General features: G+C 44.5%; 1 protein-coding gene across 1 annotated transcript in view; it reads right to left on the bottom strand.

Annotated features, from left to right (window-relative positions):
• Positions 1 to 9,433: 9,433 nt before the first annotated feature.
• Positions 9,434 to 14,956, bottom strand: part of EMC2 (ER membrane protein complex subunit 2) — a 175,181-nt gene continuing 169,658 nt past the window's right edge. The window contains exon 11 of the mRNA XM_086966116.1: positions 9,434 to 10,476. Coding sequence (XP_086822242.1) covers positions 10,390 to 10,476 — 87 coding nt within the window. The 3' untranslated portion in view covers positions 9,434 to 10,389. The remainder of the gene's footprint in view (positions 10,477 to 14,956) is intronic.

The raw sequence follows: 14,956 nt of genomic DNA, 5'->3' as shown, positions 1-14,956 counted from the left end.
GCTGAGCTTGATCTAAAAGGACACGTCCTTTGTAGCTGACTCCCCCATGACCTGGCCGAGCTGACTCCACTGCCTCCAGCCAAGCCTGTTTGGGCAGCTCCTCGCCCAGTGGCCGAGCCCGATATCATCAAAGCACAACATGTCATAAACCTTTCACTGCATACAAACCCTGTTTTCCATACACACACACCTGTCCATGATTCTTGTTTATGACCCGTTTTATGATGGGAGGGGGCTCGACCTTATTGGCATTTCATCGATATCTGATGGGAGTTCTGGATCTGGCGCGGTAATCCATCACAAACTGGACATCTAAAATATGTGCTGACCAGCATGACTTCGCTCTTTGTATTATTGTGGAAATATTCGTATTGCCATATCGTAAACTTAAGAATTCTTGCCTGCAGCCGTTATTTGTGTATATAAGGAGAAGTCTGGTTCTGTAAAAACGAACAGTCTCCTGAGAACTTACGGCCCGTGTTGTCGTACTTCTAGGACGCATGTTACTTGGTTGCAGCCAATAAATTCGATCTTTGACTTCACCTAGAAGACTCCGTGTTTCTGTAAGTCCAGAACAGGGAGAACCTAGAGGTCTTCGGGTGTGATCCCCTGGCACCACCGGGTCTCTAAAAACCCGGCACCTCACCAGCCGTGTGAGGGATAGGTGAGCCAGGGAGAAGGCACCGAAACAAAAGTTCTGCGAAGGGTTGTGAACTCGACCCAGCTCCCTCTGCACTATGGAGGGCACTTAACAGGAAGATGCAGCGCCTGAAGTAATACGACACAAGAAAGAGAAAGCAAAACAAAGAGTGGCACTCGTGGAACAGGCGCTGCACTGACAGTTAAAGTATGGTTATAATTATTAACAAGCAACGACGAGCGACAGCAGAAAGTAACAATTAAAAACGAGTACTCTCACACATCTAAAGAGGGAAAACATAAGGAAACTGTAATTGGCATGTGCGCCACAGCCTTGAACAGAAGTGGCGTATCGGCAAAGCTAAGGAGTTAGGAGGCAAGAAAAACAGTAACATTGGAGTGAACCAAAGGAAAGTAGGAGGTGGGAAAAAATTGGTATTATTGATTACAGCAGGTTTTGCAGACAGCGTATACGCTGTTGAATTAACCTGGGTTTAATTATGTTTTACACTTAGAAATTAATATATCAAAATGTTCTTCCAACACCAAAGCTTCGAGTCACAGCAGAAGTGGCTGGTAATGCCAAGCCCTTTGCCGAGATGTTAAAGTATTAACTCTCTTTAACTTGCCTGTTTACGTGTTTGTTACAAACTCTGGTCAAAACTATCCACCAACACAGCCTTTAATTTTTAAGTGGCATAGAAAGATGTAGTCAGCAGTGTAGAAAGGGGTGAAACCAAACAAATAAATATTTGAGTGCTAATAAATTGTATTTTAGTAACAAGTGATAATCGTAGTGCTAAGGAGCAGAATTGAGATACGAAGTGGCTATATATAAATATTATTATTTGTATTATTGCTTTAATGATATGCATGGGCGAGTTGTAGCGTATGTCTGCTCTTTTTTTAGCACTGTAAATATCAGATTATTTATTATCAATGACGAAAATGCTAATATAATACATAGGTGCACGTCGCTCTTTCTTAGAACTAGAAATATCACATTATCATTATTAAAATGCATAACACTCATAATTATAAACAAGTTAATTCAAGCCAACATGTATTGTATAAGCTAAAAAGGCTGACGCAGACTACTCCGGAGTGAAGAGGCCGCCATTTTGACAAAAATAAATTATCATATTATGAGAGAAAGGACGGCACAACAAATGCACTCGGGAATGTGTTTGGCGCTGCGAATGAACATGTGCAATAGTCAGACATGCCTGTAAGTGTGGGCGCACACGCATTGTTAAAGACAGGCCAGCTCCTGGGGGGCAAATAGGAGGGTTTATTTGTTTAAGCCTTCCTCCTCCACTGCAAACTGTCAGGCAGGTCATCTCTAGGCTCTGGGACATGTATATCTCGCTCTGCAGAAAAACTGGTCTCGGCAAATAAACAGGGGAGTTAAAAAACTCCTCAAGTGAAAAATAAACGATGTTATTGCTTTAAAATCATCACACAATAGCAGGCAAGGAAAGAATAACTTACTGCCTTTTATGTGCCTGTTTATTTTACATTTATGAAAGTATATTATGTTTTATTAATCTACTAATGCGCATTTTGTCTTTCATATATTTTAATAGCCAGTGGTGAGATTTTGTTTTATATAGAGTTTAACTGTCAATGTCTTATTAACTTGAGAATGTAAGCAAAGTATGCAGTTTGCAAGAGCCTGTCAATATATTGATATTATCTTGTTTGGTTTGCCTTTATCATGTATTTATCATTCACCAATTACAATTCAGATCAAAGCGCCAGCATGACCTTAAGTTATTTGCCTGGCGCTCAGTTCAGTACTCAGTGCCCCCCATTTCGAAGTGCACTTCTTACCACCACCTGAGGCCACCGATTTCAGCGAAGATAAAAAAAAGGTACCGAAGAACAAAGAGGTAAAGTGATTAGTCCAGGGTCACACATTTTAGTTAAGTGGCTAGAAGCAGAAATCTGATCTTTTGACCGAACAATTCATATCTTAACCCCCAAAGAACATCATCCCATTCTGACTAACAAATTTGAAGAGGTTTACACTTGCTAGGCGCTTAACCTACCAGGACAGGGGACTGTAGTTGCTTTGACGGAGTAGCCCTGGTGGCAGTGTAGGCCCGTTTCCGTAAAGCAATGCTCCTAATGTTTGTTTAGAAATGTTCATTGAATATTGGCCGCATGCTTAAATAAGCAAAATGTAACCCAGACACAAAATAATCTGAAAGTCCAACACAGCACTCCATAACAGACTAGCCCCCTTGGCGAACATTTTAATTATAGAATGCGCTTCGCAAATAGCAATAAAACACATAACGGATTACAGGCATTAGCTTCTAGAAAGGCTGTCATGGAGATCTAGTGACATTTGGAAGCCACACTGCCATCAGCCGGAGTAGCATAGTATACCAAGGATGCCAACAGTCGTGGTGAAAACAAGGAAAGCGGTCCCTTGACTGCTGTTGGGCTAGTACATTCAGCAATTATTAGGGTTCATTGAGCTCCGATGCTACTGCACCCGCTGCACAAATGGTACCCACGCCCCTCCAGCCTCATAGTTTATTGTCGTGTCACCAGACTCCCTCTATTGAAATATTTGAAATAAATGCATTTTTATCTATAGTTATCTATCTGTATATGGAGACAGGGTAAGAGAAAGGGATAGCGAGAGAGAGAGTGCTAGTGGGAGACAACAAGTTAGAGAGCGAGAAAGTAAACCTCTTTTCGGTTTCTATTCTGCAGTTCGGGGCATGACATGATCGTTGCTGTAAATTACCAATTCTGAAATTGCTGCTGTTTGCTAAAAATAGCCAGATGTAATATTCTCACATATCACTACGCCTTTACCCTCATTGTGCGACGCACGGTATCTTTTGAGCAATTGCCTTTTGATAACGTTTTCTGACATTATATTTTTAGTGCCCTATGGTGTTACATAAATTAGCTTTGATATCTGAAATTTCGTACGTCCTGTTGTGTTGTTTTGCATATGTGAACGAGCGGTGGTAGAAAGTAACAATAAAAAGAAGTTCTCGCACACATTATCTCAAGAGAGAAAGTTTAAGGAAACTGTAAACAGCCAATGCGCCATAGCCTTGAATGGAAGTGACGTATTGTGCAAAGTGAGCAAGTTAGGAGGAACCAAAGAAAAGTAACACTGGAGTGAACCAATGGTAAGTAGCAGCTGGGGAAAAAAGTGGTATTATTGATGACAGCAGGTCTTAGAGACAGCGCATGTGCGCTGTATGCTCGACCTACAAAGGGAAGGTTTAGGCCTGGCAAAAGGTTTATCTTGCCTAGTTGAAATGGAACTGTAAACTGCACACATGCCCGGCAATGACATGCTTGAGCCACGGTTAGGGGGCTTCTTAAGTCGGTGGCACAATAAGTGCTGCAGGCTCATTAGTAGCATTCAATTTATAGGGCCTGGGCATATGTAGTGCACATTACTAGGGACTTGTAAGTAAATACAAATTTCCAAATCGGGATGGGCCAATATCATCATGTTTGGGGGAGAGACTATAATAACTTTTGCACTGGTAAAGATGTCAACCCTGCCTACACTCGCCAATTTATTTGACAGTATCCCCCTTATGTTTGAGAAGTAAACTAGCTAAGATTCAAGGGAGAATACCCACCTTGATATGGGCTACCAAGAGTATCATGGAAGAAGCTTAGAAGGAGAAAAGATAAGGTGGCTTAGCTCTCCCTGGCGCCCTTTATTGCTGTGAGTTTCAAATGAAAAACTGGAGGATGTGGTTTTTTTGTCCGAATGAGAAATGTGGGGGTTATATCTGAAACAATGTTAGAAAGCCCATGAACGAGGCCCCCTAAGTTTTTCAAAAAGTGAGGTTGAAATGTTTAAGATCCATTGCCAGGTTGTGGCTTGAATTTAGCGTTTTATTTAAGGGTACACCATACTACAAAAAGATAGCTCCAATCTGGGACTCTTCAGGAGCCCAAGACTTTTTGAAGGGCTACTTTTTTTTTTTTTTATTGGACATTTATTAAGCGCCTGGTTACGCCACTGGCGTGTCCCCGCGCTATGACAAGTGGAGTGACTGTCCCCCCTCCTCCCAACCAAGCTATCTACTGAGAAAGATGAGTTTTAAGTTTTTTTCTGAACTGGATTTCGGAGGGTTCAAGTCGAAGTTCCAGTGGCAAATTATTCCAGCATTTGGGAGCAAGGTATCTGAAGGACCTGCCTCCCATACGAGCTTTAGATATTCTAGGTACTTTTAACAGCCCGGTCTGCGAGGACCGGAGACTGCGTGTAGGCTCGTAGTAGGCTACTAGGCTCTGGAGCGGGAGAGGTGCCTTGCCATTCAGAATACGGTGGCAGGTGGCAAGGGCCTTGAACTTCACTCTCCTCTCGATGGGGAGCCAATGGAGCGCTCGCAAGGCTGGCTTGGCGGATGATCTCCTGGGGAGTCTGAGGACCAACCGCGCTGCCGCGTTTTGAAGAACCTGCAGGCGACCGATGACCCTGCCTGTGGCCCCCAGATAGAGTAGGTTCCCATGATCAAGTCGGGAGGTGACCAAGGCATGCACCAGCGTCTGACGAGCTGAGATGGGAAGCAGGTCTAAGACTTTCCTGAGGGCTCTCAGAACACTGAAGCATACCCCCGCCACCCGACCGACATGTGGGCCAAAGGTGAGGTCCTTATCGAGCCACACGCCCAGATTCCTGGCCTCACGGCAGGGAGCGGGGACTTCCCCCAAACAAGGTGGCCACCACGCAGACGACCACGCAGACGGTGCACCCCCCACCACGAGCACCTCGGTCTTGCTCCCGTTCAACTTTAAACAGTTGGCAGACATCCAGGCAGCAAGGTCTTTCATGCAATTCCTGAAGATGTCTGCCGCAAGACCGGGCGCGCGCGATAGGGAGATGACCAACTGCGTGTCATCGGCGTAGGACACCAGGCGGAGGCCATGACCCTCCACAATGGCTGCTAGGGGGGAGACGTAGATGTTGAATAGAGTTGGGCTCAGGGACGAACCCTGAGGGACGCCCTGGCCCAGCTCAATCTCCCTGGAATAGCACTCACCCAGTCTGACTTGAAAGCACCTCTCAGAGAGGAAGGACTTGATCCAACCAAGCGCAGCTCCTGTCACCCCGCCTCCATTCAGACACTGTAGCAAGGTGGAATGTGCTACAGTGTCGAATGCTGCGCTTAAGTCTAAAAGGATCAGTGCCATCGTCTGGCCCTCGTCTACTCCCTGTCTGAGTGCTTCTACCGCCACGAGGAGAGCAGACTCCGTCGAGTGACGGGGACGGAAGCCAAATTGCGAGTCGTGGAGTAGCGAAGCCGTCTCCACGAACTGCATGAGCTGTATGTTGGCTATTTTTTCCGCCACCTTCGCCATGTAGGGAAGGAGGGAAATAGGACGGAGGTTATCCAGCTTTTCAAAGCTAACGTTGGCCTTTTTTGTAGGGGGAGTACCACCGCCTGTTTCCAGGCCTTCGGGACCACCTGAGACTCAAAGGAAATGTCCAGAAGCTGACGCACATAGGGCTCTAGCACTGGCAAGCTGTCCTTGAGCCGGCTGGGGGTGGTCGGGTCTCTGGGGGAACCGGATTTGATGGATCCACAGATGCGGAGAAGCTCCGTAGTGGAAGGAGTGACGAACATGGTCAGCCGATGTTCCCCTTCCCCTCTTGGGAGTTCCAAGGGGGCAATGCCGCTATCTGTCCTCTGGGGGAAGGAATTGTATATGTTGGAGACCTTGGTTGCAAAGTACTCCGCAATACGATTACAGCCCTCCGTGGTGCAAAATTTCTTCGGTGCTGCGGCAGATTTTCCTATTGCAATAGATTTGTAAATAGAGAAAAGCTCCTTGGTGGACTGCTTGGCTTCCTCAATTTTATTGCAATAATACGATGATTTGGCCTTCCTAATCAACATGTGATAGGCACGTCTGCAATCAGTGTAAACAGTTTTGGCCTGCATGGAGTATGCAATCCTCCATTGCCTTTCGGCGCGTTTACATGCAGCTTTGGCCGTTCGCAGATCCTCATTATACCAAGGCGCCGACCGTTGTATTCGGCCGCCTGATTTCGACATACCCAAAGGTGCCACCTGATTCAGGGCTTCCAGAATACGTTGGTCCAGGTTGGAATTAACTTCATCAACCCCGTCGCCCCCAAGATGACCTTTCTCGGTAAGTGCCAGATTGAATTTGGCCTGGGAGAACGCTGTCCATCTGCGCCTCGGATGTTTATCAGCGGGAGGGTCATTGGGGCGGAGTCCCTGTATTTCGATGGTAAAGGGGACGAGGAAATGATCGGACCATGCGATGGGAATCGGGGCTTGGGCGTCCACTTGGCTCCAGTTAGCAAAGACTGGGTCCAGAAGGTGACCCAGCTTATGGGTGGGTTGCAGTACCTTCTGCTCAAATTGTAAGCTAGCCATCGTGTGGCATAGCTCGCTCGCCACTCTGTCCGAGGGGGTATCTAGGTGTAAGTTAAGATCCCCTAGGACCAGATATTTGTCCGAGCGTAGAGCGGCTTCTGTGACACCTTCCACTAGCTTTTCAACAAAGGCTGTAGAAGAGCCTGGCGGACGATAAATTAACAAGCCTTTCAAGGTGAAGCAACCATTAATAAAAATGGAGAAGGCGCCAGCTTCACTGTCGTCAATCACAGTGCGATCCAGCTGACATTGATAATCTTGCCGCACAACAATGGCTATACCGCCCCCTCTCCCACGTGGTCTATCTAGCCTTTGTAGGCAGTAGCCTTCAGGGATGGCCTCAATGATCTCCGGCATGGAATCTTGGTCAAGCCACGTTTCCGTCAGGAATAAAAGATCCCATTGTTTCCCCGTGAGGAGGTCATGAATATCGAGGGAGTGTTTCCGTAGGGAGCGAACATTTAGTAGACCACATACCAAAGTATGTTGGCCTGCGGTTAGCGCCTTACCTGTGTTGAAGGTGTACTCACAGTGGCTGCAGCCCGCATTGGTCCCTGCGTCAATGCTGTGGGGGCATAGCCCGCATAGCTCTCTTCGGAGGAGAAGTAACTCATCTTGACTCCATGAGACTTGACAGGAGGGAGAGGCAGGGGTTATGGCCCTGGGCCGCAGTCGGCCGCGGACGGGCGCAGACGGGCTTAACTCTGGCGCAACTCCGGCGCGCCTTCGTCGCGCCCGCTGCGCTCGACCGCTGCGCTGTCGACAGCACATCCGCCTTATACCCCCCCCCAGCGTTCCAACAACTAGAGCGCTGCTGTTCCCTACCGGAAGTGCCTGGCTCGGACCCTCCACGCCCTCTGCACAAACGGCGCTAATCACCGGCGTCAGACCGAGGCGGGAGGGAGGGGCGAGTCCAGTCCTCCGTGATCCGTCAACAGAGCTCAGCCGAGCTAAAATCAAGGGGCACACACAACACGCTGCCAACACGCTGTACTTCCCAGCCAGGTGAGGAGAAATAATGTGCAAAATTAAAATAGCATAAAATGCTCACGCGCCGCTAAGCAGGCGAGCTACACGCAGAAGCCAGCTCACTGAGATATACTGGGATTTAAAAAAGGGGCAGATAAAGGAGGGGGATACATTTGTCTTGGGGTGGCTAGAGAATGCTTCTAAGATCTGGCATGACCAGATTTAAATACGACCTGTCAATGGCAGCAAAAGAGAGTATTACCATGGCCGGCTGCCAAGATAACATTGCAGACTATGGGCGGAAGGTCGATAACTATCAACTGTTCCCGCTCAACTTCCACGCATGAAAGCAAAGCGTTTTCAGGTTCGGGTGCAAAACCCTACCCTGCTGCTATGTCATAAGATGCTCTCGAAGAGGCAGCTAAGGGGAAGACCAATGCCCATGCTTAACAGCTCGGGATACCAGACTCTCTGTGCAGAATCCAGAGCTACAAGAATGCATTGGGCCGGAAGTACTTTACCTTCTTGAGAACTCTGGGCAGGATTAGTATTCGAGGAAGGGCATACAGGAGGACAGAGCTCCACTTGAGTCGAAAAGCATCTCCAACTGAGAGCTGCCTTGTAAAAGGCAGAGGTGAACAGATCTAACCAAGGAGTTCCCCACTCTAGGAAAAAACCTTGCGCCGCCTATGGATTGAGATGCCATTCATAATCCGCTAGGCATCGACGGGTAAGTTAGTCCACTCTGTCGTTCAGAGAACCCACTAGGTGTTGTACCACTATGGATATGATCTGGTGTTTCAGCCATGGCTGGAGCTGCAAAGCCTCTTGAAAGCGGGTCACTACAGTCAGTTCTGGTTGGGGAAGGAACCAGACACTGACCCAATCGCAGTTCGTCAGCCACCACTGCAGGTCTTCTGCAGTTCCTTCTGAGATCTGGATGATGTCAGGAAGGTTCCCTTGATGCTGTGCCCACTGGGAGTTCAGTACAACAAAACAGGGTGACTCAATATTCTCACAAGAGATTGGGCATAAACATTAACAAAATAAAGTGTCTCCTGAAGGAGAGAAATTATTCTGCACACCTGCAGTCAGACCACCATCTGACTGGAGGCTAAGAAGTGTAAAGAAGAAGGAAAAAAAACAAGGCAGCAGGCCTTTTAAATTTATGCACCCAGGATCTTAAGCAACATGACTGTAACCATGACGAATGACCCAACTATGCTCCAATTTAGGAAACGGGTGAAGAAAGAACTCCTTAAGCAACACTACGTTACAATGCAATAACAGTACAATTCTGCTCCCAGAATCCAGCTACTTCTATCACCTCTCATTGGCTGTATGCATTCCTATGACCTTGTACAGTGCTCTGCTACCTTTTAGATAGGTTTACGGTATACAGATATGACATACCTATATACATGAATCATTTTTTATGCAAGTCGATTCTACAATTGTACATTAAAACATCCAGAGAATACAAATACATTGCAGTTTTTTAAATTTGGTATTCATTCAGTTTGCACTGATTACTTTTATTAGACCATCAAGATAGTGCATTTTCATATCAATACACTGCGTGTTCTACTAATGCTGCATGATTGATGTACAATGGTAAGTGTACTAGGACATAAAACAATAATGCAGCTGTAGACTTCAATCAAATGTGTTATCTAGAAATAGGCAGAGCCTTTAAACCTTTTGATCAAGGTGTTAATTCAACATTCAGGAGGGAAATAGGATTTAGAAGAACATTTTGAATACTAAAATGATATTTATATATAAATAATTATTTACGCTATGTTACAAAAGACCTTTACAATGTGAGTATTCCTGTCCATAACCCTGTGGATTTGGTACACAAATGTGCTTGAATAATAAAAAATAAAACAGAGTGCCTAATAATCTTTTGAAAATGTTCAATAATTTCCTAAAATCTAATGTAATTTTCCAGTTAAATAAAGTTTTTTGCGATAATTTAATGACTCAGAAAGGACATTTTCAGGTGCAGCTCGAAACAGCCAAAATAATGACAGATTGGGTAATCTGGAAGAAGGGATAATGTCAAGGCAATAACATAAATCACACATTTTAAACAGTATTATTAGAAGGACCCATTTGCTTTCACAGAGAATATTTGAGAGATCCTGGCTCCTACAACGGCTGGTATTGATTTTTTAAGTAGGAAACTGTGACAAGGCAACTGAAACATGTCAAAACCGTGGACTGACTTTACATCGACTTTGAGTTAGAAAGACAGTCTTTGAAAATCTTACATACTCCCCATGGCAAATACAAAAATAAACATGCTTATTCAGAAATAACAGTACAAATGCTGTCTGGAACCAGGATTTCAGAGATTCTCGGAAGGGTATCCGAATTATGACTGTGTAATTTGAAGAGCTTCCAGCATGTCTTCTACTGCCTTTAAAGAGTACTTTGTTTCCTTTTTACTCCGACCTGCAAACTAAAATAGGGAGATTAAATTAAATGCTATAGCAACCACTTTTGGTCAAAAACAACAAAAAAATGTCAAACTAAAATATTTATTCTGATAAACTTGGCAAAAAAAAGTCGTAAACATAAATCAAATACAAATGAAAGAGCAGGGCCCACACTCGTATACTTCCCTTACCAGGGTGCTTTAATTGAAGTAGCCATTGTTCCATACAAAACAGAAAGAAGTCATTTTAAATATTACCAACAATTGCCCTTCAATAAATAGTTTTTAAAAGAAGCATATACCACAGTAAAGATTTTTTGTTGTTGCGATTCCTATAATCTAGAACTTGAAACCAAATAATTTATAATGAACGCATCACTTCGAGTCTATCACTGCAGAGAAAATATAAATATTTTGAAGTCAATATTTTAAACAACACAAACGTCTTAACCCCTTCCATGCTGGTGACGAACCCCAGCCGTCACGCTCTGCGGCGCTCGTGTGCTGATGACGGCTGGGGTTCGTCACGGCCCCGCCCTGTTCTTTTGTTTACCGCACAGCGGCGGAAACGGCCCAGCATGGAAGGGGTTAAATATCTGATCAAACCTTGTAGTGCTTAAGGATTATCAAAATGAGCCGCCCAATGACTCATCAATCAGAGAACTTCTTTATCTTAACATTACCAAAACCCATTAAAAACTTTGCAGCTATCAATAAAAGGAGTGGCATTGTGGTATGAAACTTCTAACCTGAAACACACCGTGCATATACAGCCGCAAGGAAGAAACCTACCATCCTACCATTTGCTCTAACTATTGGTGCACACTGTTTCTTCCTATCAAGAAATGCACTTCCAAAACACTACAGAGGCCAGGATGGGAGGAGCAGATGGCCCTGTCACACAGGCTCAGGGGAGACTGCTGTATCACCGGCACAAGTGCACAAGTGTACTCAGACATATTCTGCATCAGATAAGTGTCTGCTCCTGACCCACCAAACCATTGGTGGGTCCTGGCCTTCCGTGAAGAGACAGTGTCATCATTGACAGCCTGTCAGGCTTTTCTCTTTTAGGCATGTCCCGCTACTTAGTGCCTTTTTGGGAATGATCATGCAGCACCTGTAAACCTTTCCCACATTAAGATAAAACACAGAACGGAATCATTTGTACTAAAAGGGCCCATGACGGTGGAACAACCTTATGCTTTCTGCTGGCTCTCACCAGAGGGGGCAGCATCCATGGGGAGAAAAAGGCTGCAGTTAGAGATGGGTGTCGGGATAGAGCATTCATAGGCTGTGAAGATAGTCAACAATGGAGAAAATCTTTACCAACAGTCATCCTCTTCCCCAACACAATTCTGAATACTAAAGTAATGGCCTTCAAGAGAGCTTTCAAAGGTCTATAGCCATCAGATGAGGAAGTAAGAAACCTGCTAAGCCAATGTCGCTTCTCCAATTTTCCAACAAAACCAGTAAAAAAGAAATGAATACTCAACTCTATATATTTTGTTTTAAACAAAATTCTATTCTTAGCACTGCTCAATTTGGTTTCTGGCCGCCACATAATATAGAAATTGCTATATGAGATATTCTGAACAAATCGAGGTTGGTGGAATATAAGGGTGAGGCTACCACCATCATCTTGTGGGACCACTCTGCCATAATCGATAAGGTGATACACACCCTCCTTACTAGCCTACATGATAATGGCATTTGAGGTAAAGCCCGGAGCTGGACTGCCTTCTCTCTCACTAACAAGACAATCACCTTCCACCTTTTTGATCTACAGTCAGAGAGTAACAGCAAAAAATTGACACTCATCTTTTCTCAGCGCTACACTTTATAATTTATTCACTCAAATTTGTATGATGTTGGGTCATCCAGCTAGGTGCACGTAAGAGTAATTCTTTATTTCGTACCACCCTCAGAGGCACCGCCCTACCTCCGCATACCAGGAAAACAAATGAAATAAGGAAGGAGCGTACTTATTAAACAGTCTATAATACAATAACACAAATTTTCAATAATGATTTTCCAAATGATTATTCTGTGCTGAATATTCTTTTTATTTTTTCTGTTTTGTATCAGTGATCACAGTACAATCAACAGCCGACGCGTTTCGACCCCTTCTGGGACGTCATCAGGGCTTTAGCAACAGTAATTACTTGAACATATAGGATAGAAATTCCTTTCCATATACGAATATCCAGAAGGCGACCCAAAATTCTTACTGCTCAATCTATATCGTTGTATTCGTACTTTCCCTTCGTCACGATGTCTCCCTAATCCTCTTCTACGCCCAATTCTTGGCGCATTGTATTCAGCCTTATGATGCTGTGTGATGCGCTGAATTCTTAGCAGTAAGAATTTTGGGTCGCCTTCTGGATATTCGTAGATGGAAAGGAATGGGGGAGGTAGTGCTGCCGTCGGCCATTGGCCGACGGCAGCAGGGAAAGGGTTAATTGCGGAGAGTGTAAATGCCTGTAATGCTCAATTCTCACTTTAAACCAAACTACTCATTTACCCAATAGATAGACCAAAATAATAATAGGGCCAAAGTCCCAAAAACTGTAGCTAGGATTTAAATAATGAAAGAAGATCATTTCTTAAAATATTGGCAAGTACATTCATAGCTATAAATGTTATCTGGTATAAGCATAGTTATAATGTTACTGGGAATAAAATTAAATGCTTGGACGCATCCCATTCTTAATAGTACATTTCCGCAACAAAATACTTCAATATAACAAGGGGGTTACTATTCAGCTTGCCCCAAGAAGTACGTCCTCACAGGCTGGTGACGGCTGGGAAGCAGCGACAGCAGAATGCAACTCGGGCTGTTCATCGCAAGCATGGAAGGGGCAAAGGTAGCAAAAACGATGCCAAGGGCGGCAGAGAGATAATAAATACCACATGATCTTCACATGACCTGCCAGCTCAGTTTAACATGGAAAGAAATTTTGTGGCCTCTTAATATCATCAATATTATATGCAGATTATGTATGGGTTTCTGAAATTGTGCCCTACCAGGGATCCCAAGCTGCATGCAGGGCCAAAATATTATTGAAGTATCTAGCTTTGAAATCACTATAAAGGTGGCAGCATCACTGTAAGAAGATTTAGACTCAACCTGAATCTCAAGATTCCAAATATGTAGAGAAATAAAGCCAGTCTTTCAAGTAATGATCTCTGGGGAGTACAATCTCCAACAAATTTTACAAGAGTATTTTAAGCAAAAATATTAACACTAGATCATATGTTTGAGTTTACTCAAGTTGCATGTCTACTTTGGATGATCAGGTTCAGAACCTTAACTATTCAATCACAAATGGAAAAAGACAATGAAAACACCCAATATAAAAAAAGATCTAGAAAAAAGATCATGACAATCTAATCTCTGATTTTTAGGTTTGACTTGAGAGTACAGCTCATTTAAAAGAACTACTACTTTAAAATATAGTTTGAGCTTGGATCCATCCAGAGGAATATTACACCTTGTGTTATTGGCTGGCCTCCTGTGGAGTACCTGCATTGCAAGGCACAAGTGTCTATTTTGCGTCTCGAAAGTACCTTGAATCATTACGCATATACCTTTTCTCATAGTTGCATTGCATACAGAAAGCAATCGTTTTGTTTAGTTTTCACTACAGCAGGTTTTAATGGTTTAGTAAAGACTCAAAGAGCAACCCAGATCCACTGGCTTTGCCTACACTTGTTTGATATACCTGAAGATGCCATGTCGTAAGGTCAGCTTTACAATAAGTTCAATCTTTTAGGTTTTGGAAAACTCAAGGACATAATATTAGCTATATACAGTGAAGTGTTTGCCTAACGGGGATCACATGATCAAACACTGCCAGAAGAATGGTACGATGAACCACCAATTTTGTTAGGGCCATAGATGTCTTGGACACAATATTCAAAACTGCTCTCCAACAGTCCAGCAGTGCAATGATGAAATATCTAAATTTTAAACTGTGGTGCAGTGAACTTCAGTTAGAATACACCTCTGGATCTTCTTCAGCCAATGTATACGCACCAGGGAGATGCTAAATATGTTCACTCATTTTGAGTTTAGAATACAAAACAACAGCAAGAGATTTGGCCTTCAAAATAAGCTTAGGAGATATTCGGTTTAGCCCCTTCCGTGCTGATGACGAGCCTAGGCTCGTCATGCAGCACGGTGCTCGTGTGCTGGTGACGAGCCTAGGCTCGTCATGAGCCGTGGAACGCTCACACGCGGGGCTAATTTCCCCGCTGTGCTGAGCGTTCCATTGCGCGGGCGTGGTCATGACGAGCCCAGGCTCGTCACCAGCACACGAGCACCGTGCTGCATGACGAGCCTGGGCTCGTCATGAGCACAGCGGCGCCGTGCGCGGCCCCCCTCCCCCGCGCTGTGGGGAAATTAGCCCCGCAGCGAAGGGGTTAAACCATGCTCAGTAACTAACTACTGCACCAGTAAAAACCGTGGTGTGGGCCTTCCTTACCAGAAATTTTAAGGTTTTAT

This window comes from Lissotriton vulgaris, chromosome 4_1, assembly GCF_964263255.1.
Source record: "Lissotriton vulgaris chromosome 4_1, aLisVul1.2, whole genome shotgun sequence".
In the NCBI taxonomy this organism is placed as follows: domain Eukaryota; kingdom Metazoa; phylum Chordata; class Amphibia; order Caudata; family Salamandridae; genus Lissotriton; species Lissotriton vulgaris.
Note: the sequence above shows the minus strand (reverse complement) of the source record. Positions and strands in the feature narration are given on the sequence as shown.